At 48.2% G+C, this 27,069-nt stretch overlaps 1 protein-coding gene across 3 annotated transcripts in view; it reads left to right on the top strand.

Annotated features, from left to right (window-relative positions):
• LOC112240758 (dual specificity mitogen-activated protein kinase kinase 5) overlaps positions 1–27,069 on the top strand; it is a 125,961-nt gene that overhangs the window by 29,261 nt on the left and 69,631 nt on the right. For all 3 annotated transcript variants that reach the window (XM_042317280.1, XM_042317282.1, XM_042317281.1), the window contains 5 exons: positions 7,318–7,357; positions 8,351–8,419; positions 9,439–9,520; positions 18,836–18,897; positions 26,457–26,505. In XM_042317280.1, the coding sequence (XP_042173214.1) occupies positions 7,318–7,357; positions 8,351–8,419; positions 9,439–9,520; positions 18,836–18,897; positions 26,457–26,505 (302 nt within the window). The remainder of the gene's footprint in view (positions 1–7,317; positions 7,358–8,350; positions 8,420–9,438; positions 9,521–18,835; positions 18,898–26,456; positions 26,506–27,069) is intronic.

Here is a 27,069-nt window from a genome sequence, read left to right as displayed (position 1 = left end):
GTTGTCCCTTGTTGTTGTATTACTTTCTACGCTCCCTTTCTGAGGTTCAGCCTGTCCTACGAGGTTATAAATAACTAGTGTAGGGACAGGTGGCCATTCCGTGCCTGATGGACCTGCGCAATTAGAACAAGCACATTTACATGCAGTTCCATCCACTTAGACACCGGCGTGGCCCTTCCCAAAGTCCCCCAGCCTAGTTGTTTTCTTATTGATCTCTCCCATTGATTTAGACGTGGGGAGGAGGACCATTTCTGCCTGTTCATTTGTTAGTTGGTTACTGTGTCTTAAGCTGCAGGCCATAAAGTAGGGTTGAAGTGCCTGGTCTGTTTAGCACCTGAACACGGCAAGGTTTATTTAAGCTCTTTATTTAAACCTCTGTTTCCTTTCTCTCCTTTCTCTCCTTTCTCTCCTTTCTCTCCTTTCTTTCCTTTCTCTCCTTTCTCTCCTTTCTTTTCCTTCCCTCCGTCTCCTCTCTCTCTTCCTTCCTTCCCTCCGCTTTGTCTGCTTCCTTCCCTCCATCACCTCTGTCTCTGCTTTTCCTTCCTTCCCTCCGTCACCTCTGTCTCTGCTTTTCCTTCCTTCCCTCCGTCACCTCTGTCTCTGCTTTTCCTTCCTTCCCTCCGTCACCTCTGTCTCTGCTTTTCCTTCCCCCTCCGTCACCTCTGTCTCTGCTTTTCCTTCCTTCCCTCCGTCACCTCTGTCTCTGCTTTTCCTTCCTTCCCTCCGTCACCTCTGTCTCTGCTTTTCCTTCCTTCCCTCCGTCACCTCTGTCTCTGCTTTTCCTTCCTTCCCTCCGTCACCTCTGTCTCTGCTTTTCCTTCCTTCCATCACCTCTGCTTTTGTCTCTGCTTTTCCTTCCCTCCATTTCTGCTTTTCCTTCCCTCCGTCTCCTCTGTCTCTGCTTTTCCTTCCCTCCGTCTCCTCTGTCTCTGCTTTTCCTTCCCTCCGTCACCTCTGTCTCTGCTTTTCCTTCCCCCTCCGTCTCCTCTGTCTCTGCTTTTCCTTCCTTCCCTCCGTCACCTCTGTCTCTGCTTTTCCTTCCTTCCCTCCATCACCTCTGTCTCTGCTTTTCCTTCCTTCCCTCCATCACCTCTGTCTCTGCTTTTCCTTCCTTCCCTCCATCACCTCTGTCTCTGCTTTTCCTTCCTTCCTCCATCACCTCTGTCTCTGCTTTTCCTTCCTTCCCTCCATCACCTCTGTCTCTGCTTTTCCTTCCTTCCCTCTGTCACCTCTCTCTGCTTTTCCTTCCCTCCATCACCTCTGTCTCTGCTTTTCCTTCCCTCCGTCTCCTCTGTCTCTGCTTTTCCTTCCTTCCCTCCGTCACCTCTGTCTCTGCTTTTCCTTCCCTCCGTCTCCTCTGTCTCTGCTTTTCCTTCCCTCCGTCACCTCTGTCTCTGCTTTTCCTTCCCTCCGTCTCCTCTGTCTCTGCTTTTCCTTCCTTCCCTCCGTCACCTCTGTCTCTGCTTTTCCTTCCTTCCCTCCATCACCTCTGTCTCTGCTTTTCCTTCCTTCCCTCCATCACCTCTGTCTCTGCTTTTCCTTCCTTCCCTCCATCACCTCTGTCTCTGCTTTTCCTTCCTTCCCTCCATCACCTCTGTCTCTGCTTTTCCTTCCTTCCCTCTGTCACCTCTCTCTGCTTTTCCTTCCCTCCATCACCTCTGTCTCTGCTTTTCCTTCCCTCCGTCTCCTCTGTCTCTGCTTTTCCTTCCCTCCGTCTCCTCTGTCTCTGCTTTTCCTTCCCTCCGTCACCTCTGTCTCTGCTTTTCCTTCCCTCCGTCACCTCTGTCTCTGCTTTTCCTTCCTTCCCTCCGTCACCTCTGTCTCTGCTTTTCCTTCCTTCCCTCCATCTCCTCTGTCTCTGCTTTTCCTTCCCTCCGTCACCTCTGTCTCTGCTTTTCCTTCCTTCCCTCCATCACCTCTGTCTCTGCTTTTCCTTCCTTCCCTCCATCACCTCTGTCTCTGCTTTTCCTTCCTTCCCTCCATCACCTCTGTCTCTGCTTTTCCTTCCTTCCCTCTGTCACCTCTGTCTCTGCTTTTCCTTCCCTCCCATCACCTCTGTCTCTGCTTTCCTTCCTTCCCTCCGTCTCCTCTGTCTCTGCTTTTCCTTCCTTCCCTCCGTCACCTCTGTCTCTGCTTTTCCTTCCCTCCGTCTCCTCTGTCTCTGCTTTTCCTTCCCTCCGTCCCTCTGTCTCTGCTTTTCCTTCCCTCCTCCTCTGTCTCTGCTTTTCTGTCTCTCTTTTCCTTCCCCCTCCGTCACCTCTGTCTCTGCTTTTCCTTCCTTCCCTCCATCACCTCTGTCTCTGCTTTTCCTTCCCCTCCATCACCTCTGTCTCTGCTTTTCCTTCCTTCCCTCCATCACCTCTGTCTCTGCTTTTCCTTCCTTCCCTCCATCACCTCTGTCTCTGCTTTTCCTTCCTTCCCTCTGTCACCTCTGTCTCTGCTTTTCCTTCCCTCCATCTCCTCTGTCTCTGCTTTTCCTTCCCTCCGTCTCCTCTGTCTCTGCTTTTCCTTCCCTCCGTCTCCTCTGTCTCTGCTTTTCCTTCCTTCCCTCCGTCTCCTCTGTCTCTGCTTTTCCTTCCCTCCGTCACCTCTGTCTCTGCTTTTCCTTCCCCCTCCGTCACCTCTGTCTCTGCTTTTCCTTCCCCCTCCATCTCCTCTGTCTCTGCTTTTCCTTCCCTCCGTCACCTCTGTCTCTGCTTTTCCTTTCCCTCCATCACCTCTGTCTCTGCTTTTCCTTCCCTCCGTCTCCTCTGTCTCTGCTTTTCCTTCCTTCCCTCCTCTGTCCCTTCTGTCTCTGTCTCTTTTTCCTTCCTTCCCTCCATCACCTCTGTCTCTGCTTTTCCTTCCCTCCGTCTCCTCTGTCTCTGCTTTTCCTCTGTCTCTGCTTTTCCTTCCTTCCCTCCGTCACCTCTGTCTCTGCTTTTCCTTCCTTCCCTCCGTCACCTCTGTCTCTGCTTTTCCTTCCTTCCCTCCATCACCTCTGTCTCTGCTTTTCCTTCCTTCCCTCCGTCACCTCTGTCTCTGCTTTTCCTTCCCCTCCGTCTCCTCTGTCTCTGCTTTTCCTTCCCTCCGTCTCCTCTGTCTCTGCTTTTCCTTCCCTCCGTCTCCTCTGTCTCTGCTTTTCCTTCCCTCCGTCTCCTCTGTCTCTGCTTTTCCTTCCTTCCCTCCGTCACCTCTGTCTCTGCTTTTCCTTCCCTCCGTCTCCTCTGTCTCTGCTTTTCCTTCCCTCCGTCTCCTCTGTCTCTGCTTTTTCCTTCCCTCCATCACCTCTGTCTCTGCTTTTCCTTCCTTCCCTCCGTCACCTCTGTCTCTGCTTTTCCTTCCTTCCCTCCGTCACCTCTGTCTCTGCTTTTCCTTCCCTCCGTCCCTCTCCTCTGTCTCTGCTTTTCCTTCCTTCCCTCCGTCTCCTCTGTCTCTGCTTTTCCTTCCTTCCCTCCGTCTCCTCTGTCTCTGCTTTTCCTTCCTTCCCTCCGTCTCCTCTGTCTCTGCTTTTCCTTCCCTCCGTCACCTCTGTCTCTGCTTTTCCTTCCCTCCGTCACCTCTGTCTCTGCTTTTCCTTCCCTCCGTCACCTCTGTCTCTGCTTTTCCTTCCTTCCCTCCGTCTCCTCTGTCTCTGCTTTACCTTCCCTCCGTCTCCTCTGTCTCTGCTTTTCCTTCCTTCCCTCCGTCACCTCTGTCTCTGCTTTTCCTTCCTTCCCTCCGTCACCTCTGTCTCTGCTTTACCTTCCTCCGTCACCTCTGTCTCTGCTTTTCCCCTCCGTCTCCTCTGTCTCTGCTTTTCCTTCCTTCCCTCCGTCTCCTCTGTCTCTGCTTTTCCTTCCCTCCGTCACCTCTGTCTCTGCTTTTCCTTCCTTCCCTCCGTCTCCTCTGTCTCTGCTTTTCCTTCCTTCCCTCCGTCACCTCTGTCTCTGCTTTTCCTTCCTTACCTCCGTCACCTCTGTCTCTGCTTTTCCTTCCTTCCCTCCGTCACCTCTGTCTCTGCTTTTCCTTCCCTCCGTCTCCTCTGTCTCTGCTTTTCCTTCCCTCCGTCACCTCTGTCTCTGCTTTTCCTTCCCTCCGTCTCCTCTGTCTCTGCTTTTCCTTCCCTCCGTCTCCTCTGTCTCTGCTTTTCCTTCCCTCCGTCACCTCTGTCTCTGCTTTTCCTTCCTTCCCTCCGTGTCCTCTGTCTCTGCTTTTCCTTCCTTCCCTCCGTCTCCTCTGTCTCTGCTTTTCCTTCCTTCCCTCCGTCACCTCTGTCTCTGCTTTTCCTTCCTTCCCTCCGTCACCTCTGTCTCTGCTTTTCCTTCCTTCCCTCCGTCACCTCTGTCTCTGCTTTTCCTTCCTTCCCTCCGTCACCTCTGTCTCTGCTTTTCCTTCCTTCCCTCCGTCACCTCTGTCTCTGCTTTCCTTCCTTCCCTCCGTCACCTCTGTCTCTGCTTTTCCTTCCTTCCCTCCGTCACCTCTGTCTCTGGTTTTCCTTCCCTCCGTCACCTCTGTCTCTGCTTTTAGGGGTCTCGGATGACTGGGAAACTGACACCACTGATAACCATGGGGATATAACCTCTGTTTATATTCATAGTTGTTGGTCTGTGTAATGTCCTCATCTTTGTGAGTTTGTAGTGGTGCGGTCGTACCGGCTAGCCTCTTCATCTGCAGAGCAATGTACTCTCTTAACTTAGGTCGGTCGGTCTCTGTTTGGCAGTCGTTCTGGTCGGGCCGTCTCAGGTGAAGGTGTCTGGCTAGAAGAGAGGTCGCCTTGCCTGCCGCCCCTGTGGCACTGTAAACCAACCGTTCCATCCCTGACCGCCCGCCCGGGGGCCGCTTTAGAGAGCCAGCCAGGCCCATGAATACTGCATGGTGGAGCTTTTATTACACCAGGGGCTGGAGTGTAAATAAGATCCAGGCAATGGGGCACGTTTACTGGGGTCAGGACGGGGGGGAAGAGGGGATGGGGACGGGCGGCTGGGTAACCTTGCTCCCAGGTCCTCTAGTCACCAGGCCTGTCACTGTAACTCACTGGTGGAGGGTTGGCCCTGAGGGGGGTCAAGGACAGCGGATCTACTGGGCCCATTACATTACAGGCTGCATGGAGGATAGAGACTGGAGTTCGACTTCTCACCCACTCTAACAGTGAGGTTGTACTGTCGTCGTGTCATCACTCTGTTGGGTTGGCCCTGAGGGGTGTCATCTACTGGGCCCATTACATTACAGGCTGCATGGAGGATAGAGACTGGAGTTGGACTACTCACCCACTCTAACAGTGAGGTTGTACTGTCGTCGTGTCATCACTCTGTTGGGTTGGCCCTGAGGGGTGTCAAGGACAGTGGATCTACTGGGCCCATTACATTACAGGCTGCATGGAGGATAGAGACTGGAGTTGGACTACTCACCCGCTCTAACAGTGAGGTTGTACTGTCGTCGTGTCATCACTCTGTTGGGGAGTAGAGGAAGAAAATTAGGCTACTAAAATGCCTGGTATAAAGTGACACACTCATCCTGAGGGGTCTGTTAGCTCAGCTGTTAGATTTAAATGTGATCTTGTACCTTCACAACAACTGTTGTTATGGTTCATCTGCTTGTCCCCTGGTTTCCCGGTTCATTAGTGACAGAATGGTGCAGATGTGAGAAAAGAGGGTATCCTCCAAAACAGTTACTAATCACGACATCGTAAAGAAACATCTTCCTGAGTGAGTCAGCAGGGTTTTTTTCTGTGAACCTGGACATGTTCAGCATGATAAAATAATGATTATTTGCTCTGTTCGTTGGCTACACACAGAATCAGTCCAATCACTATTTAACATCTCTGGCTCTCCGCTCCGGTCTCAATTAACGTCTTCCTCTTGTCTTAATTAAGAACCAGTAGTCGTGCTTAATTGATATTGATTGTAGCTTAAAGGAGGAGTAACACATCAAAAGTAAAAGGTGAAAGTAGGCCTCAAATACACCGAGGCCTTTTACAGACCTAAAGGAGAGTTCACTAGGTAACATCCATGGGTGGGAGGAGTGGTAGCCGTTCCTACGAAGGACCTGTGTCCGATGCATTATCATGCCTTCATGCATTTAAGACTCAGCTGTAATTAGGACCCCAGTACCTGACATGAATGCTTATAGTAAACCTTATGATACAAAGTTGTTACATGTAAAGCTAAAACCAAGTTAAAAACTCCATTGTCATGAAGTATCTAAGTAGAAACAGTATGTTGGTGTGTCCAGCGCCCGGCCTACGAGAATATAGTCTGTTTGTCCTGACTGGAGGGTCAGACGACCCAGACCAGACACTAAGAGGTGTTATTAATTAAAGGGCCAGTTTAGAGGTGCAACACGATCCTCCTATCTACCACGCATTAATCACACACCCTGGTCTGAGCTCATACACGCCGGCCTACCCTGTTGACAGGTGAAACCTCGGGAGGTATCCAGTATACCTGGCTGTCGTAAACAAACTGGTGAACTGGGCTGGTGACGTACGCCCTGCCTGTGGCCCTCACCCCCAGCAGCTGTTCTACGGGGACAAGAGGATTGGATGTTGAGACATTGGCGCTTTTGGTAAACCGACCCTCTTGGCCGGTAACTAAACCCACCGGTGGGCATTAAGGAGTTTCATAATTAAATCATCAAGGTCGTCTAGGCCAGCCGGCGCTCCTCGGCTGTTTGGTTTACCTGCCACCTGAAACCTGTCTGGAAAACTGTGACGATACAGGACTGACTGGGCTCAATGGACATGTGTCATGAAGGCTATTGTTTTGACCTCTGACCTTTTTAAATGATGGAAATGCTGTTAGACTAAGAGACATGTTGTCATGCTCATTTGGTTTCTACGGTTTCCTTTATGACAACACCCCTTCATGTTATAACTCACCAACTAGGAAAATAGTGGCTGATTTGAATAAGCATGTTTAGTCTGGACCTCTACTGGGGGCGGCAGGGTAGCCTAGTGGTTAGAGCGTTGGACAAGTAACTGAAAGGTTGCAAGTTCGAATCCCCGAGCTGACAAGGTACAAATCTGCCGTTCTGCCCCTGAACAGGCAGTTAACCCACTGTTCCTAGGCCGTCATTGAAAATAAGAATTTGTTCTTAACTGACTTGCCTCGTTAAATAAAGGTAAAATAAATAAATAAATAAAATACTGTATGTCCATTCTGAATGTAGTGATGTTCTCCCAAATCCTTTTCCATTCAACATATTTTAATTGACATGACTTCAGAGGCCCGGATGAATGAACAGTAACAGGAGTGTTTTAATGTGTGAAATAAGTTACCGGCCAAGAGGGACTTTTCTGAAGCTCTGGCTTACTCTTCGTTGGGCTATGTTAACGTTTCCTCTCGTTCTCTCCTACAGAGCGTACCATCTTCTCGGCAACAGAGTGTTGGCGGTGAAGGTGAGATCAACAGCTGTACTGCTGTAGCCTTTTCCTGGGCACCTCTCCTTTTACCAAATCACGTTCAACAACCCTAGTCTTCTTCTGTATCTCTACCTCTGTCCTTTCCCCCTCCCTCTTTCATTTTCTATGCTTCTCAACCTCTGTGATCCCCCCCCCCCTCTCTCATTGGTTCATTCATCCACTGTGTTCTCATGCTCTGTAATTCTACCAGTAATCTAATCTATTGGAGTGGAATGGAAGGTAGATGTAATGGGTACCTCCTTGACCCCGTAACACGTATCTACTCCCTTCTCTCTCTCTCTAACCTGTAATCAATGATGTTGATGTTGACATGTAGCTACTCCCTTCTCTCTCTCTCTAACCTGTAATCAATGATGTTAACATGTAGCTACTCCCTTCTCTCTCTCTAACCTGTAATCAATGATGTTAACATGTAGCTACTCCCTTCTCTCTCCTGTCTAGTCTGTAATCAATGATGACACGTATCTACTCCCTTCTCTCTCGCTCTAACCTGTAATCAATGATGTTAACATGTAGCTACTCCCTTCTCTCTCTCTCTAACCTGTAATCAATGATGTTAACATGTAGCTACTCCCTTCTCTCTCTCTCTAACCTGTAATCAATGATAAGCTGCAAGTTTAGCTAATCTTTGCTAGTGCTAGCGTGCCACTGTTGTAGCTATTAGCTAAGCTCAGTGCAGCCAGATCAGAATTCACACCCCTGGTAGTGCCCATTTACCGTGTGGTGTCCACATTATCCAGATAGGTTGACATGAAAGAATCATGAGTTTCTCTACAAGGTTTCTAGGTCATGTGTTACCACCAGTGCCAGCAGTATTTTGACCCATAGTTCCATTGTAATAATAATGTACATGGCTTTAAATGTTTGTGTGTGTGTTTTTGAAGGGCTTTAGCAGTGTGTGTGTGCTTGCATATTAACCTGTGTATGTTACTCTGGTCTCTCATTTGGGCTGTTCTTGGGACTTTACAGGTCATTCCTCTGGATATCACAGTGGAGCTACAGAAACAGATCATGTCCGAGTTGGAGATCCTCTACAAGGTCAGCTTCTATTCTCTAGAGCCCCAAACTGGTCAGATCTCTCCCACAGCTGGCCCAAATCCTGTAGTCAGATCTCTCCCACAGCTGGCCCAAATCATGTAGTCAGATCTCTCCCCCAGCTGGCCCAAATCATGTCGTCAGATCTCTCCCCCAGCTGGCCCAAATCATGTAGTCAGATCTCTCCCCAGCTGGCCCAAATCATGTAGTCAGATCTCTCCCCCAACTGGCCCAAATCATGTAGTCAGATCTCTCCCTCAACTGGCCCAAATCATGTAGTCGGATCTTTCCCCAACTGGCCCAAATCATGTAGTCAGATCTCTCCCCAGCTGGCCCAAATCATGTAGTCGGATCTCTCCCCCAGCTGGCCCAAATCATGTAGTCAGATCTCTCCCCAGCTGGCCCAAATCATGTAGTCAGATCTCTCCCCAACTGGCCCAAATCATGTCGTCAGATCTCTCCCCAACTGGCCCAAATCATGTCGTCAGATCTCTCCCCCAACTGGCCCAAATCATGTCGTCAGATCTCTCCCCCAGCTGGCCCAAATCATGTCGTCAGATCTCTCCCCCAACTGGCCCAAATCATGTATTCAGATCTCTCCCCCAACTGGCCCAAATCATGTAGTCAGATCTCTCCCCCAGCTGGCCCAAATCATGTAGTCAGATCTCTCCCCCAACTGGCCCAAATCATGTCGTCAGATCTCTCCCCCAGCTGAAGCCTCTCTTATCAGACCTGCAGTGTTTAGTCTACTCTAGTTACATTAGACTGGTTCATGGAGCACCTTTATTCTGAGTGGGTCTCCTCTCCTCCTGCGTGACAAGCCAGGGATTGGCGAAATACGCACGAGGCAGGAACAGGTGATTGCTGATAAGCCCTCTCAATAATTTACCCCAGATCTCTCCTTTTCTTCTGAGGTAGACTGTGAAATGGGCTAACTAAACAGTTCAACAATAAATACTGCAACATGCATCAATGTTAATTAATGAGTGAACTGTGTTAATTGTCTTTTTTTTTTTTTGCAGTGTGATTCCTCCTACATCATAACCTTCTACAGTGCCTTCTTTGTGGAGAACAGGATCTCCATATGCACAGAGTATATGGACGGTGAGTGTTGAGGCTGGGGTTGGTGTTGAGGCTGGGGTTGGTGTTGAGGCTGGGGTTGGTGTTGAGGCTGGGGTTGGTGTTGAGGCTGGGGTTGGTGTTGAGGCTGGGGTTGGTGCTGAGGCTGGGGCTGGTGCTGGGGCTGGTGCTGAGGCTGGGGCTGGTGCTGGGGCTGGTGCTGAGGCTGGGGTTGGTGCTGAGGCTGGGGTTGGTGCTGAGGCTGGGGCTGGTGCTGAGGCTGGGGCTGGTGCTGAGGCTGGGGCTGGTGCTGAGGCTGGGGCTGGTGCTGAGGCTGGGGCTGGTGCTGAGGCTGGGGCTGGTGCTGAGGCTGGGGCTGGTGCTGAGGCTGGGGCTGGTGCTGAGGCTGGGGCTGGTGCTGGTGGCTGGGGCTGGGCTGCTGGGCTGGGGCTGGCTGCTGAGGCTGGGGTTGGTGCTGAGGCTGGCTGGGGTTGGTGCTGAGGCTAAGGCTGGGGTTGGTGCTGAGGCTAAGGCTGGGGTTGGTGCTGAGGCTAAGGCTGGGGTTGGTGCTGAGGCTAAGGCTGGGGTTGGTGCTGAGGCTAAGGCTGGGGTTGGTGCTGAGGCTAAGGCTGGGGTTGGTGCTGAGGCTAAGGCTGGGGTTGGTGCTGAGGCTAAGGCTGGGGTTGGTGCTGAGGCTAAGGCCGGGGTTGGTGCTGAGGCTAAGGCCGGGGTTGGTGCTGAGGCTAAGGCCGGGGTTGGTGCTGAGGCTAAGGCCGGGGTCGGTGCTGAGTCTGGTGCTGGGGTCGGTGCTGAGGCTGGGGTCGGTGCTAGGGTCGGTGCTGGGGCTGAGGCTGGGGTTGGTGCTGGGGTCGGTGCTGAGGCTGGGGTCGGTGCTGGGGCTGGGGTTGGGGTTAGTGCTGGGATGTAGGGTTAGGGCTGGGGTTAGGGTTAGTGCTGAGGCTGGGGTTAGGGTTAGTGCTGAGGCTGGGGTTGGGGTTAGTGCTGGGGTTAGGGTTAGAGTTGAGGCTGGGGTTAGGGTTAGTGCTGGGGTTAGGGTTAGTGCTGGGGTTTAGGGTTAGTTTTGAGGCTGGGGTTAGGGTTAGTGCTGGGGTTAGTGCAGGGTTTAGGGCTAGTGTTGAGGCTGGGGTTAGGGTTCGTGCTGGGGTTAGGGTTCGTGCTGGGGTTCGGGTTCGTGCTGGGGTTTAGGGTTAGTGCTGGGGTTTAGGGTTAGCTTTGAGGCTGGGGTTAGGGTTAGTGCTGGGGTTAGGGTTAGTGCTGGGGTTGGTGCAGGGGTTTAGGGCTAGTGTTGAGGCTGGGGTTATTGTTAGTGCTGGGGTTAGGGTTAGTGCTGGGGTTTAGGGTTAGTGCTGGGGTTTAGGGTTAGCTTTGAGGCTGGGGTTAGGGTTAGTGCTGGGGTTAGGGTTAGTGCTGGGGTTTAGGGTTAGTGCTGGGTTTAGGGTTGGTGTTAGTGCTGGGGTTTAGGGTTGGTGTTAGTGCTGGGTTTAGGGTTAGTGCTGGGGTTAGGGTTAGTGCTGAGGTTAGGGTTAGTGCTGGGGTTAGAGTTAGTGCTGAGTTTAGGGTTAGTGTTGAGGTTAGGGTTAGTGCTGGGGTTTAGGGTTAGTGCTGGGTTTAGGGTTAGTGCTGAGGCTGGGGTTAGTGCTGGGGTTAGGGTTAGTGCTGGGGTTGGGGTTAGTGTTGAGGCTGGGGTTAGGGTTAGTGCTGGGGTTAGGGTTAGTGCTGGGGTTAGGGTTAGTGCTGGGGTTAGTGCAGGGGTTTAGGGCTAGTGTTGAGGCTGGGGTTAGGGTTCGTGCTGGGGTTCGGGTTCGTGCTGGGGTTTAGGGTTAGTGCTGGGGTTCAGGGTTAGCTTTGAGGCTGGGGTTAGGGTTAGTGCTGGGGTTAGGGTTAGTGCTGAGGCTGGGGTTAGTACTGGGGTTAGTGCAGGGGTTTAGGGGGTTAGTGCAGGGGTTTAGGGTTAGTGCTGGGGTTTAGGGTTAGTGCTGGGGTTTAGGGTTAGCTTTGAGGCTGGGGTTATTGTTAGTGCTGGGGTTAGGGTTAGTGCAGGGGTTTAGGGTTAGTGCTGGGGTTTAGGGTTAGTGCTGGGGTTTAGGGTTAGCTTTGAGGCTGGGGTTATTGTTAGTGCTGGGGTTAGGGTTAGTGCTGGGGTTTAGGGTTAGTGCTGGGGTTTAGGGTTAGTGCTGAGGTTTAGGGTTAGTGCTGGGGTTTAGGGGGGTTTAGTGCTGGGTTTAGGGTTGGTGCTGGGGTTGGGGGCTTAGTGCTGGGGTTTAGGGTTAGTGCTGGGGTTTAGGGTTAGTGCTGGGTTTAGGGTTAGTGCTGGGTTTAGGGTTAGTGCTGAGGCTGGGGTTAGTGCTGGGGTTAGGTTAGTGCTGAGGCTGGGGTTAGTGCTGGGGTTAGGGTTAGTGCTGGGGTTAGGGTTAGTGTTGAGGCTTAGGGTTAGTGCTGGGGTTTAGGGTTAGTGCTGGGGTTAGGGTTAGTGTTGAGGTTAGGGTTAGTGCTGGGGTTAGGGTTAGTGTTGAGACTGGGATTAGGGTTAGTGCTGGGGTTTAGGGTTTGCTTTGAGGCTAGGATTAGCTTTGAGGCTGGGGTTAGGGTTAGTGCTGGGGTTAGGGTTAGTGCTGAGGCTGGGGTTAGGGTTAGCGTTGAGGTTAGGGTTAGCGCTGAGAATGGGGTTAGGGTTAGTGTTGAGGCTGGGGTTTAGGGTTGGTTTGAGTGCTGGGATTAGTTTAGGCTGGGGTTAGGGTTAGCGTTGAGGCTGGGGTTAGGGTTGGGGTTAGGGTTAGCGCTGGGGTTAGGGTTAGGGTTAGTGCTGAGAATGGGGCTAGGGTTAGTGTTGAGGTTAGGGTTAGCGCTGAGAATGGGGTTAGGGTTAGTGCTGAGGGTTAGGGTTAGTGCTGAGGCTGGGGTTGGGGTTAGTGCTGGGGTTAGGGTTAGTGCTGAGGTTTAGGGTTAGTTTTGAGGCTGGGGTTAGGGTTAGTGCTGGGGTTAGTGCTGGGGTTAGTGCTGGGGTTGGGGTTAGGTTAGTGCTGGGGTTAGGCTGGGGTTAGGGTTCTGGGGGTTAGGGTTCGTGGGGGTTTAGGGTTAGTGCTGGGGTTTAGGGTTAGTGCTGGGGTTTAGGGTTAGCTTTGAGGCTGGGGTTAGGGTTAGTGCTGGGGTTAGGGTTAGTGCTGGGGTTAGTGCAGGGGTTTAGGGCTAGTGTTGAGGCTGGGGTTAGGGTTCGTGCTGGGGTTAGGGTTCGTGCTGGGGTTTGGGTTCGTGCTGGGGTTTAGGGTTAGTGCTGGGGTTTAGGGTTAGCTTTGAGGCTGGGGTTAGGGTTAGTGCTGGGGTTAGGGTTAGTGCTGAGGCTGGGGTTAGTGCGGGGTTAGTGCAGGGGTTTAGGTTTAGTGCTTGGGTTTAGGGTTAGTGCTGGGGTTTAGGGTTAGCTTTGAGATTGGGGTTATTGTTAGTGCTGGGGTTAGGGTTAGTGCTGGGGTTTAGTGTTAGTGCTGGGGTTTAGGGTTAGCTTTGAGGCTGGGGTTAGGGTTAGTGCTGGGGTTAGGGTTAGTGCTGGGGTTTAGGGTTAGTGCTGGGGTTTAGGGTTGGTGTTAGTGCTGGGGTTTAGGGTTGGTGTTAGTGTTGGGTTTAGGGTTAGTGCTGGGGTTAGGGTTAGTGCTGAGGTTAGGGTTAGTGCTGGGGTTAGAGTTAGTGCTGAGTTTAGGGTTAGTGTTGAGGTTAGGGTTAGTGCTGGGGTTTAGGGTTAGTGCTGGGTTTAGGGTTAGTGCTGAGGCTGGGGTTAGTGCTGGGGTTAGGGTTAGTGCTGGGGTTAGGGTTAGTGCGGGGTTAGTGTAGGGGTAGGGTTCGTGCTGGGGTTCGGGTTCGTGCTGGGGTTTAGGGTTAGTGCTGGGGTTTAGGGTTAGCTTTGAGGCTGGGGTTAGGGTTCGTGCTGGGGTTAGGGTTCGTGCTGGGGTTCGGGTTCGTGCTGGGGTTTAGGGTTAGTGCTGGGGTTTAGGGTTAGCTTTGAGGCTGGGGTTAGGGTTAGTGCTGGGGTTAGGGTTAGTGCTGGGGTTAGTGCAGGGGTTTAGGGCTAGTGTTGAGGCTGGGGTTAGGGTTCGTGCTGGGGTTAGGGTTCGTGCTGGGGTTTGGGTTCGTGCTGGGGTTTAGGGTTAGTGCTGGGGTTTAGGGTTAGCTTTGAGGCTGGGGTTAGGGTTAGTGCTGGGGTTAGGGTTAGTGCTGAGGCTGGGGTTAGTGCTGGGGTTAGTGCAGGGGTTTAGGTTTAGTGCTTGGGTTTAGGGTTAGTGCTGGGGTTTAGGGTTAGCTTTGAGATTGGGGTTATTGTTAGTGCTGGGGTTAGGGTTAGTGCTGGGGTTTAGTGTTAGTGCTGGGGTTTAGGGTTAGCTTTGAGGCTGGGGTTAGGGTTAGTGCTGGGGTTAGGGTTAGTGCTGGGGTTTAGGGTTAGTGCTGGGGTTTAGGGTTGGTGTTAGTGCTGGGGTTTAGGGTTGGTGTTAGTGTTGGGTTTAGGGTTAGTGCTGGGGTTAGGGTTAGTGCTGAGGTTAGGGTTAGTGCTGGGGTTAGAGTTAGTGCTGAGTTTAGGGTTAGTGTTGAGGTTAGGGTTAGTGCTGGGGTTTAGGGTTAGTGCTGGGTTTAGGGTTAGTGCTGAGGCTGGGGTTAGTGCTGGGGTTAGGGTTAGTGCTGGGGTTAGGGTTAGTGCGGGGTTAGTGTAGGGGTAGGGTTCGTGCTGGGGTTCGGGTTCGTGCTGGGGTTTAGGGTTAGTGCTGGGGTTTAGGGTTAGCTTTGAGGCTGGGGTTAGGGTTAGTGCTGGGGTTAGGGTTAGGGTTAGTAGGGTTAGGGTTAGTGCTGGGGTTAGGGTTAGGGTTAGCGCTGAGAATGGGGTTAGGGTTAGTGTTGAGGCTGGGGTTTAGGGTTAGCTTTGAGGCTAGGATTAGCGTTGAGGCTGGGGTTAGGGTTAGCGTTGAGGCTGGGGTTAGCGTTGAGGCTGGGGTTAGGGTTAGCGTTGAGGCTGGGGTTAGGGTTAGCGCTGAGAATGGGGTTAGGGTTAGCGCTGGGGTTAGGGTTAGAGTTAGCGCTGAGAATGGGGCTAGGGTTAGCGTTGAGGTTAGGGTTAGCGCTGAGAATGGGGTTAGGGTTAGCACTGAGGCTGGGGTTAGGGTTAGTGCAGGGGTTTAGGGTTAGCGTTGAGGCTGGGGTTAGGGTTAGCGCTAGGGTTTAGGGTTATTGCTGGGGTTAGGGTTAGTGATGGGGTTAGCGCTAGGGTTTAGGGTTATTGCTGGGTTTAGGGTTAGCGTTGAGGCTGGGATTAGCGCTGAGGCTGGGGTTAGGGTTAGCGCTAGGGTTTAGGGTTATTGCTGGGGTTAGGGTTAGTGTTGGTTAGGGTTAGTGCTGAGGCTGGGGTTAGTGCTGGGGTTAGGGTTAGTGCTGAGGCTGGGGTTAGGGTTAGTGCTGGGGTTAGGGTTAAGGTTAGCGCTAGGGTTTAGGGTTAGTGCTGGGGTTTAGGGTTAGTGTTGAGGCTGGGGTTAGGGTTCGTGCTGGGGTTAGGGTTCGTGCTGGGGTTTAGGGTTGGTGTTAGTGCTGGGGTTTAGGGTTGGTGTTAGTGCTGGGTTTAGGGTTAGTGCTGGGGTTAGGGTTAGTGCTGAGGTTAGGGTTAGTGCTGGGGTTAGGTTAGTGCTGAGTTTAGGGTTAGTGTTGAGGTTAGGGTTAGTGCTGGGGTTTAGGGTTAGTGCTGGGTTTAGGGTTAGTGCTGAGGCTGGGGTTAGTGCTGGGGTTAGGGTTAGTGCTGGGGTTAGGGTTAGTGCGGGGTTAGTGTAGGGGTAGGGTTCGTGCTGGGGTTCGGGTTCGTGCTGGGGTTTAGGGTTAGTGCTGGGGTTTAGGGTTAGCTTTGAGGCTGGGGTTAGGGTTAGTGCTGGGGTTAGGGTTAGGGTTAGTGCTGGGGTTAGGGTTAGGGTTAGCGCTGAGAATGGGGTTAGGGTTAGTGTTGAGGCTGGTGTTTAGGGTTAGCTTTGAGGCTAGGATTAGCGTTGAGGCTGGGGTTAGGGTTAGCGTTGAGGCTGGGGTTAGCGTTGAGGCTGGGGTTAGGGTTAGCGCTGAGAATGGGGTTAGGGTTAGCGCTGGGGTTAGGGTTAGAGTTAGCGCTGAGAATGGGGCTAGGGTTAGCGTTGAGGTTAGGGTTAGCGCTGAGAATGGGGTTAGGGTTAGCACTGAGGGTTAGGGTTAGTGCTGAGGCTGGGGTTGGGGTTAGTGCTGGGGTTAGGGTTAGAGTTGAGGCTGGGGTTAGGGTTAGTGCTGGGGTTAGGGTTAGTGCTGGGGTTTAGGGTTAGTTTTGAGGCTGGGGTTAGGGTTAGTGCTGGGGTTAGTGCAGGGGTTTAGGGCTGGGTTGAGGCTGGGGTTAGGGTTAGTGCTGGGGTTAGGGTTCGTGCTGGGGTTAGGGTTCGTGCTGGGGTTCTGGGTTCTGCTGGGGTTTAGGGTTAGTGCTGGGGTTTAGGGTTAGCTTTGAGGCTGGGGTTAGGGTTAGTGCTGGGGTTAGGGTTAGTGCTGGGGTTAGGGTTAGTGCTGGGGTTAGTGCAGGGGTTTAGGGCTAGTGTTGAGGCTGGGGTTAGGGTTCGTGCTGGGGTTAGGGTTAGGGTTCGGGTTCGTGCTGGGGTTTAGGGTTAGTGCTGGGGTTTAGGGTTAGCTTTGAGGCTGGGGTTAGGGTTAGTGCTGGGGTTAGGGTTAGTGCTGAGGCTGGGGTTAGTGCTGGGGTTAGTGAGGGGTTTAGGTTTAGTGCTTGGGTTTAGGGTTAGTGCTGGGGTTTAGGGTTAGCTTTGAGGCTGGGGTTATTGTTAGTGCTGGGGTTTAGGGTTAGTGCTGGGGTTTAGGGTTAGTGCTGGGGTTTAGGGTTAGCTTTGAGGCTGGGGTTAGGGTTAGTGCTGGGGTTAGGGTTAGTGCTGGGGTTTAGGGTTAGTGCTGGGGTTTAGGGTTGGTGTTAGTGCTGGGGTTTAGGGTTGGTGTTAGTGCTGGGTTTAGGGTTAGTGCTGGGGTTAGGGTTAGTGCTGAGGTTAGGGTTAGTGCTGGGGTTAGAGTTAGTGCTGGGTTTAGGGTTAGTGCTGAGGCTGGGGTTAGTGCTGGGGTTAGGGTTAGTGCTGGGGTTAGGGTTAGTGCGGGTGTTAGTGTAGGGGTAGGGTTCGTGCTGGGGTTCGGGTTCGTGCTGGGGTTTAGGGTTAGTGCTGCGGTTTAGGGTTAGCTTTGAGGCTGGGGTTAGGGTTAGTGCTGGGGTTAGGGTTAGGGTTAGTGCTGGGGTTAGGGTTAGCGCTGAGAATGGGGTTAGGGTTAGTGTTGAGGCTGGGGTTTAGGGTTAGCTTTGAGGCTGGGATTAGCGTTGAGGCTGCGGTTAGGGTTAGCGTGAGGCTGGGGTTAGGGTTAGCGTTGAGGCTGGGGTTAGGGTTAGCGTTGAGGCTGGGGTTAGGGTTAGCGCTGAGAATGGGGTTTAGGGTTAGCGCTGGGGTTGGGGTTAGAGTTAGCGCTGAGAATGGGGCTAGGGTTAGGTTGAGGTTAGGGTTAGCGCTGAGAATGGGGTTAGGGTTAGCACTGAGGCTGGGGTTAGGGTTAGTGCAGGGGTTTAGGGTTAGCGTTGAGGCTGGGGTTAGGGTTAGCGCTAGGGTTTAGGGTTATTGCTGGGTTAGGGTTAGTGATGGGGTTAGCGCTAGGGTTTAGGGTTATTGCTGGGTTTAGGGTTAGCGTTGAGGCTGGGATTAGCGCTGAGTCTGGGGTTAGGGTTAGCGCTGGGTTTAGGGTTATTGCTGGGGTTAGGGTTAGTGTTGGTTAGGGTTAGTGCTGAGGCTGGGGTTAGTGCTGGGGTTAGGGTTAGTGCTGAGGCTGGGGTTAGGGTTAGTGCTGGGGCTGGGGTTAGGGTTAGTGCTGAGGCTGGGGTTAGGGTTAGTGCTGAGGCTGGGGTTAGGGTTAGTGCTGAGGCTGGGGTTGGGGTTAGGGTTAGTGCTGAGGCTGGGGTTAGGGTTAGTGCTGAGGCTGGGGTTAGGGTTAGTGCTGAGGTTGGGGTTAGGGTTAGTGCTGAGGCTGGGGTTAGGGTTAGTGCTGAGGCTGGGGTTAGGGTTAGTGCTGGGGTTGGGGTTAGGGTTAGTGCTGAGGCTGGGGTTAGGGTTAGTGCTGAGGCTGGGGTTAGGGTTAGTGCTGAGGCTGGGGTTTAGGGTTAGTGCTGAGGCTGGGGTTAGGGTTAGTGCTGAGGCTGGGGTTAGGGTTAGTGCTGAGGCTGGGGTTAGGGTTAGTGCTGAGGCTGGGGTTAGGGTTAGTGCTGAGGCTGGGGTTAGGGTTAGTGCTGAGGCTGGGGTTAGGGTTGAGTGCTGGGGTTGGGGTTAGGGTTAGTGCTGAGGCTGGGGTTAGGGTTAGTGCTGAGGCTGGGGTTAGGGTTAGTGCTGAGGCTGGGGTTAGGGTTAGTGCTGAGGCTGGGGTTAGGGTTAGTGCTGAGGCTGGGGTTAGGGTTAGTGCTGAGGGTTGGGGTTAGGGTTAGTGCTGAGGCTGGGGTTAGGGTTAGTGCTGAGGCTGGGGTTAGGGTTAGTGCTGAGGCTGGGGTTAGGGTTAGTGCTGAGGCTGGGGTTAGGGTTAGTGCTGAGGCTGGGGTTAGGGTTAGTGCTGAGGCTGAGGCTGGGGTTTAGGGTTAGTGCTGAGGCTGGGGTTAGGGTTAGTGCTGAGGCTGGGGTTAGGGTTAGTGCTGAGGCTGGGGTTAGGGTTAGTGCTGAGGTTGGGGTTAGGGTTAGTGCTGAGGCTGGGGTTAGGGTTAGTGCTGAGGCTGGGGTTAGGGTTAGTGCTGGGGTTGGGGTTAGGGTTAGTGCTGAGGCTGGGGTTAGGGTTAGTGCTGAGGCTGGGGTTAGGGTTAGTGCTGAGGCTGGGGTTAGGGTTAGTGCTGAGGCTGGGGTTAGGGTTAGGGTTAGTGCTGAGGCTGGGGTTGGGGTTAGGGTTAGTGCTGAGGCTGGGGTTAGGGTTAGTGCTGAGGCTGGGGTTAGCAGAGGCCTTTACTCCACTCCCATCCAGAGCTCTATGAAAGCTGGAATGTCAAACCTCTTACCACCCTGTATCCATTTACACTTCTACTTAGAGGAAGACTGTCATCTTCAGTGGCTGGGGGCTAGCATGCATCTTTGCTAAAAGCTACAAGGGTGGGAGTGTGTGTGCGTGAATTTAACACAGTGATTTCTCAGTTATAACACATTGTCTCCCTCGAAGGACGACCTGTCAGCATGCGTCCATCAACACTCAACTGTGTGCGTGTGTGCGTGTGTGTGTGTGTGTGTGTGTGTGTGTGTGTGTGTGTGTGTGTGTGTGTGTGTGTGTGTGTGTGTGTGTGTGTGTGTGTGTGCGCAGGTGGCTCTCTGGACGTATACAGGAGGATCCCAGAACATGTGTTGGGTAGGATCTCTGTGGCGGTGAGTGAACAGCCTTTCAGCTCTCAAACCAACTGACAACAGCTATTTAAAATAAGACTCGTATTCTATAACTGACCACAGCTATTTAAAATGAGACTCTCATATTCTATAACTGACCAGAGCTATTTAAAATGACTCTCATATTCTATAACTGACCACAGCTATGTAAAATGACTCTCATATTCTATAACTGACCACAACTATTTAAAATGACTCATATTCTATAACTGACCACAACTATTTAAAATGAGACTCTCATATTCTATAACTGACCACAGCTATTTAAAATGACTCTCGTATTCTATAACTGACCACAACTATTTAAAATGACTCTCATATTCTATAACTGACCACAGCTATTTAGAATGAGACTCTCATATTCTATAACTGACCACAACTATCTAAAAACTCTCATATTCTATAACTGACCACAGCTATTTAAAATGACTCTCATATTCTATAACTGACCACAGCTATTTAAAATGACTCTCATATTCTATAACTGACCACAGCTATTTAAAATGAGACTCTCATATTCTATAACTGACCACAGCTATTTAAAATGAGACTCTCATATTCTATAATTGACCACAGCTATTTAAAATGAGACTCTCATATTCTATAACTGACCACAGCTATTTAAAATGACTCTCATATTCTATAACTGACCACAGCTATTTTAAATGAGACTATCATATTCTATAACTGACCACAGCTATTTAAAATGACTCTCATATTCTATAACTGACCACAGCTATTTAAAATGAGACTCTCATATTCTATAACTGACCACAGCTATTTAAAATGACTCTCATATTCTATAACTGACCACAGCTATTTTAAATGAGACTCTCATATTCTATAACTGACCACAGCTATTTAAAATGACTCTCATATTCTATAACTGACCACAACTATTTAAAATGAGACTCATATTCTATAACTGACCACAGCTATTTAAAATGAGACTCATATTCTATAACTGACCACAGCTATTTAAAATGAGACTCTCATATTCTATAACTGACCACAGCTATTTAAAATGAGACTCTCATATTCTATAACTGACCACAGCTATTTAAAATGAGACTCTCATATTCTATAACTGACCACAGCTATTTAAAATGAGACTCTCATATTCTATAACTGACCACAGCTATTTAAAATGAGACTCTCATATTCTATAACTGACCACAGCTATTTAAAATGACTCTCATATTCTATAACTGACCACAGCTATTTAAAATGAGACTCTCATATTCTATAACTGACCACAGCTATTTAAAATGAGACTCTCATATTCTATAACTGACCACAACTATTTAAAATGAGACTCTCATATTCTATAACTGACCACAGCTATTTAAAATGACTCTCATATTCTATAACTGACCACAGCTATTTAAAATGAGACTCTCATATTCTATAACTGACCACAGCTATTTAAAATGACTCATATTCTATAATTGACCACAGCTATTTAAAATGAGACTCTCATATTCTATAACTGACCACAGCTATTTAAAATGACTCATATTCTATAACTGACCACAGCTATTTAAAATGAGACTCTCATATTCTATAACTGACCACAGCTATTTAAAATGACTCATATTCTATAACTGACCACAGCTATTTAAAATGAGACTCTCATATTCTATAACTGACCACAGCTATTTAAAATGAGACTCTCATATTCTATAACTGACCACAGCTATTTAAAATGACTCATATTCTATAACTGACCACAGCTATTTAAAATGAGACTCTCATATTCTATAACTGACCACAGCTATTTAAAATGAGACTATCATTCTGTAATGCATCACCTAGGAAGACAATGGATCAGGTAGCTTTGAATGGGAGTTGCAGGTTTGACAAATTGGCTACAAGTCATCATTCTATCCAATTCAGTAAATAATAACTCAATTAATAACTTTGAGACTTTTGCTGGTAAAGTTTACCCATTTTGGCAAGTGTGGCCAACAGGTGTGAATCTCCCAAGTAGCCTTCATCACTGAAAAAGGGATGAAATGGACAGACTCTCTCTCACACACACACACACACACACTCAAGCATCACAGCACAGAGGAGCGTTTGATTCAGCCTAACGTGGGTGTTTCCACCTCTATTAGCCCCTCTCCCTCTGATTCAGGCTGTAATCAAACATTGACAGCTATTTAGTCAGCGTTAATTCTAATTCACAGCTCTCCTCCCTCTCTTCCCCCTCTCTCACTGTCAGAGCTGTTAATTATCGCTGGGAAAAGCACCCGGGAGGGCGAGATGGATGATGCATACACACACCAGTTGTTTTGGCACCAGAGCCACAGTCCAATCACATCTTTTTGATTCTGTCTGAATTGAGAAGTAGATTTGGCACGTTGTTTTGTGGTCAAATCTACTTTGTCAATAAAAAAACAAAATATGTGAATCCTTAAAGTCTTTGCTGCTCGCTCTAGTCATTTAAAAGCAAATGGTTTTTGATATCAAGAACGTAAAGATGCAAAGTAGCTATGCAACTCTGTGGCTCTGGACTTATAGGCCTGTTGTGTACAGTCCATGATCAATGAGCAGATACCTGGCCTTCACAAAGTATTCACACCCCTGGACTTATAGGCCTGTTGTGTACAGTCCATGATCAATGAGCAGATACCTGGCCTTCACAAAGTATTCACACCCCTGGACTTATAGGCATGTTGTGTACAGTCCATGATCAATGAGCAGATACCTGGCCTTCACAAAGTATTCACACCCCTGGACTTATAGGCATGTTGTGTACAGTCCATGATCAATGAGCAGATACCTGGCCTTCACAAAGTATTCACACCCCTGGACTTATAGGCATGTTGTGTACAGTCCATGATCAATGAGCAGATACCTGGCCTTCACAAAGTATTCACACCCCTGGACTTATAGGCCTGTTGTGTACAGTCCATGATCAATGAGCAGATACCTGGCCTTCACAAAGTATTCACACCCCTGGACTTATAGGCATGTTGTGTACAGTCCATGATCAATGAGCAGATACATGGCCTTCACAAAGTATTCACACCCCTGGACTTATAGGCATGTTGTACAGTCCATGATCAATGAGCAGATACCTGGCCTTCACAAAGTATTCACACCCCTGGACTTATAGGCATGTTGTGTACAGTCCATGATCAATGAGCAGATACCTGGCCTTCACAAAGTATTCACACCCCTGGACTTATAGGCATGTTGTGTACAGTCCATGATCAATGAGCAGATACCTGGCCTTCACAAAGTATTCACACCCCTGGACTTATAGGCATGTTGTGTACAGTCCATGATCAATGAGCAGATACATGGCCTTCACAAAGTATTCACACCCCTGGACTTATTCCACATGTTGTTGTGTTCCAGCCTGAATTTCAAAATGGATTAAATATATAATAATATTTTTTACACTGGCCTACACACAATAACCCCATCATGTCAGTGGAATTATGATTTTAGACATTTTTTACACTGGCCTACACACAATAACCCCGTCATGTCAGTGGAATTATGATTTTAGACATTTTTTACACTGGCCTACACACAATAACCCCGTCATGTCAGTGGAATTATGATTTTAGACATTTTTTACACTGGCCTACACACAATAACCCCGTCATGTCAGTGGAATTATGATTTTAGACATTTTTTACACTGGCCTACACACAATAACCCCGTCATGTCAGTGGAATTATGATTTTAGACATTTTTTACACTGGCCTACACACAATAACCCCATCATGTCAGTGGAATTATGATTTTAGTCATTTTTTACACTGGCCTACACACAATAACCCCGTCATGTCAGTGGAATTATGATTTTAGTCATTTTTTACACTGGCCTACACACTAATAACCCCGTCATGTCAGTGGAATTATGATTTTAGACATTTTTTACATGGCCTGACACACAGTATAACCCCACATGTCATGGAATTATGATTTTAGACATTTTTTACACTGGCCTACACTACAATAACCCCACATCATGTCAGTGGAATTATGATTTTAGACATTTTTTACAAGTCCTACATCTCAATAACCCCATCATGTCAGTGGAATTATGATTTTAAAGACATTTTTTACACTGGCCTACACACAATAACCCAGTTCATGTCAGTGGAATTATGATTTTAGACATTTTTTACACTGGCCTACACACAATACAGTTCTCATGTCAGTGGAATTATGATTTTAGACATTTTTTACACTGGCCTACACACAAGTTCTCTGTAACCCCGTCATGTCAGTGGAATTATGATTTTAGACATTTTTGTACACTGGCCTACACACAATAACCCCGTCATGTCAGTGGAATTATGATTTTAGACATTTTTTACACTGGCCCTACATCTCCGTAACCCCGTCATGTCAGTGGAATTATGATTTTAGACATTTTTTACACTGGCCTACACACAGTTCTCTGTAACCCCATCATGTCAGTGGAATTATGATTTTAGACATTTTTTACACTGGCCTCATCTCAATACCCCATCATGTCAGTGGAATTATGATTTTAGACATTTTTACACTGGCCTACACATCTCCGTACCCCACATGTCAGTGGAATTATGATTTTAGAATTTTTCATGGCCTACACACAATAACCCCACATGTCAGTGGAATTATGATTTTAGACATTTTTTACACTGGCCTCACACAATAACCCCATCATGTCAGTGGAATTATGATTTTAGACATTCTTTACACTGGCCTACACACAATAACCCCGTCATGTCAGTGGAATTATGATTTTAGACATTTTTTACACTGGCCCACACACAATAACACCGTCATGTCAGTGGAATTATGATTTTAGACATTTTTTACATATTAAATGTCTTGAGTCAATAAGTATTCAACCCCTCTGTTATGACAAGCCTAAATGTGTTTAGAAGTCAAATGTTGCTTAACAAGTCACACTAAGTTGCATGGACTCACTCTGTGTGCAATAATAGTGTTTAACATTATTTTTTGAATTAATCCCTCATCTCCGTACCCCACACATACAGTTCTCTGTAAAGTCCCTCATCTCCGTACCCCACACATACAGTTCTCTGTAAAGTCCCTCAGTCGAGCAGTGAATTTAGGGTTCAACCACAGATTCAACCACAGATTCAACCACAGATTCAACCACAAAGACCAGGGATATTTTCCAATCCTCACAAAGAAGGGAACCTATTGGTAGACATTGAATATCCCTTTGAGCTTGGTGAAGTTATTTATTTCCCTTTTAGATGGTGTATGAAAACACCCAGTCACTACACAAATACAGGCGTCCTTCCTAAGTCAGAGGAAGGAAACCGTTCAGGGATTTCACCATGAGGCCCATGATGACTTTAAAACAGTTACAGAGTTTAATGGCTGTTATGGGAGAAACTGAGGATGGATCAACAACATTGTAGTTACTCCACAATAATAACTTAATTGACAGTGAAAAGAAGGAAGCCTGTACATAGTAAAAATATTCCAAAACATGCATCCTGTTTGCAACAAAGCAATAAAGTAATAGTGCCCAAATAATTGCCAAATCAATTCACTTTTTGTCCTCAATAGAAAGTGTTATGTTTAGGGCAAATCCAATACAACACCTTACTGAGTACCACTCTTGTCAACGGGTGTATAGAGGTGAAGTCAGGTGCAGGAGAGTAGAGTGATGTTAACAGGCACACTTTTATTTTTGTTCCAAAAACGAGAGCACTACATAAATCAAACGCGCTCAAAACACAGAACATACAAAAATAAATTGCGTAATAAAATAACATGAAACAATTACACACAAAACATGATGGGAAACAGAGGGTTAAATACAAGTAGATTGATTGGGGAAATGAAAACCAGGTGTGTATGGAAACCAGACAAGACAAATGGACATATGAAAACCAGGTGTGTATGAAAACCAGACAAGACAAATGGAGATATGAAAACCAGGTGTGTATGGAAACAAGACAAGACAAATGGACATATGAAAACCAGGTGTGTATGAAAACCAGACAAGACAAATGGAGATATGAAAACCAGGTGTGTATGGAAACAAGACAAGACAAATGGACATATGAAAACCAGGTGTGTATGAAAACCAGACAAGACAAATGGAGATATGAAAACCAGGTGTGTATGGAAACAAGACAAATGGATATATGAAAACCAGGTGTGTATGAAAACCAGACAAGACAAATGGACATATGAAAACCAGGTGTGTATGAAAACCAGACAAGACAAATGGACATATGAAAACCATTGTGTGTATGAAAACCAGACAAGACAAATGGAGATATGTAAACCATTGTGTGTATGGAAACAAGACAAGACAAATGGACATATGTAAACCATTGTGTGTATGAAAACCAGACAAGACAAATGGACATATGAAAACCAGGTGTGTATGGAAACAAGACAAGACAAATGGACATATGAAAACCAGGTGTGTATGAAAACCAGACAAGACAAATGGACATATGAAAACCAGGTGTGTATGGAAACAAGACAAGACAAATGGAGATATGAAAACCAGGTGTGTATGGAAACAAGACCAGACAAATGCACATATGAAAACCAGGTGTATGAAAACCAGACAAGACAAATGGACATATGAAAACCAGGTGTGTATGGAAACAAGACAAGACAAATGGACATATGAAAACCAGGTGTGTATGGAAACAAGACCAGACAAATGGACATATGAAAACCAGGTGTGTATGGAAACAAGACCAGACAAATGGAGATATGAAAAATGGAGCGGCGATAGCTAGAAAGCAGGTGACGTCGACCGCCGAACGAACATATTTTCAAGCATAGTGGTGGCTGCATCATGTAATGGGTATGCTTGTAATCCTTAATTAAGGATTGGGGAGTTTTTCAGGATAAAAATAAATAAATGGAATGCACAGGCAACATCCTAGAGGATAACTTGGTTCAATCTACTTTCCACCAGACACTGGGAGATGAATTCACCTTTCAGCAGGACAATAACCTAAAACACAAGGCCAAATCTACACTGGACTTGCTTACCAAAAAGACAGTGAATGTTCCTGAGTGGCCGAGTTACAGTTTTGACTTAAATCTACTTGAAAATCTGAAAATGGTTGTCTAACAATGATCAAAAACCAATTTGACAGAGCTTGAAGAATTTTGAAAATAAAAATGGGCAAGTGTTGTACAGTCCAGGTGTGGAAAGAGACTTGCACAGAAAGACTCACAGGCAAAAGTGCTACTACAAAGTATTGACTCTGTGGTGTGAATATTTAAGTAAATTAGATATTTCTGTATTTGATTTTCAATAAATTTTCTAAAAACATTTTTGTCTTTGACATGGTGGGTATTGTGTGTAGATGACTGAGAGAGAAAAACATATATTTAATGGATTTTGAATTCAGGCTGTAACAACAAAATGGGGAATAAGTCAAGGCCAGGGGGTGTGAATTCTTTCTGAAGGTCCTTTATATAGATGGTTTACCAAATGAGTTAGCCCATCTGTGTCTGAAAGCAATGGTTTTGGGTATTGTTGAATTCTGAACTCCATATCTCCGATCTGTCTTCAGGTTGTGAAAGGCCTAACCTATCTATGGAGCCTGAAGATTCTTCACAGAGGTCAGTGGTGTGAAATGTAGTAGATTCTACAGAGGCCAGTGAGGTGAAAGGTAGTAGATTCTACAGAGGTCAGTGATGTGGAAGGTAGTAGATTCTACAGAGGTCAGTGATGTGGAAGGTAGTAGATTCTACAGAGGTCAGTGATGTGGATTCTGCAGAGGTCAGTGATGTGGAAGGTAGTAGATTCTACAGAGGTCAGTGAGGTGAAAGGTAGGAGATTCTACAGAGGTCAGTGATGTGGAAGGTAGTAGATTCTACAGAGGTCAGTGAGGTGGAAGGTAGTAGATTCTACAGAGGTCAGTGATGTGGATTCTACAGAGGTCAGTGAGGTGAAAGGTAGGAGATTCTACAGAGGTCAGTGAGGTGAAAGGTAGGAGATTCTACAGAGGTCAGTGATGTGAAAGGTAGTAGATTCTACAGAGGTCAGTGATGTGAAAGGTAGTAGATTCTACAGAGGTCAGTGATGTGAAAGGTAGGAGATTCTACAGAGGTCAGTGAGGTGAAAGGTAGTTCTAGAGTGATGTTCTACAGAGGTCAGTGATGTGAAAGGTAGTAGATTCTACA

This window comes from Oncorhynchus tshawytscha, unplaced genomic scaffold (genome assembly GCF_018296145.1).
Source record: "Oncorhynchus tshawytscha isolate Ot180627B unplaced genomic scaffold, Otsh_v2.0 Un_contig_3022_pilon_pilon, whole genome shotgun sequence".
Classification (NCBI taxonomy): Eukaryota; Metazoa; Chordata; class Actinopteri; order Salmoniformes; family Salmonidae; genus Oncorhynchus; species Oncorhynchus tshawytscha.
Note: the sequence above shows the minus strand (reverse complement) of the source record. Positions and strands in the feature narration are given on the sequence as shown.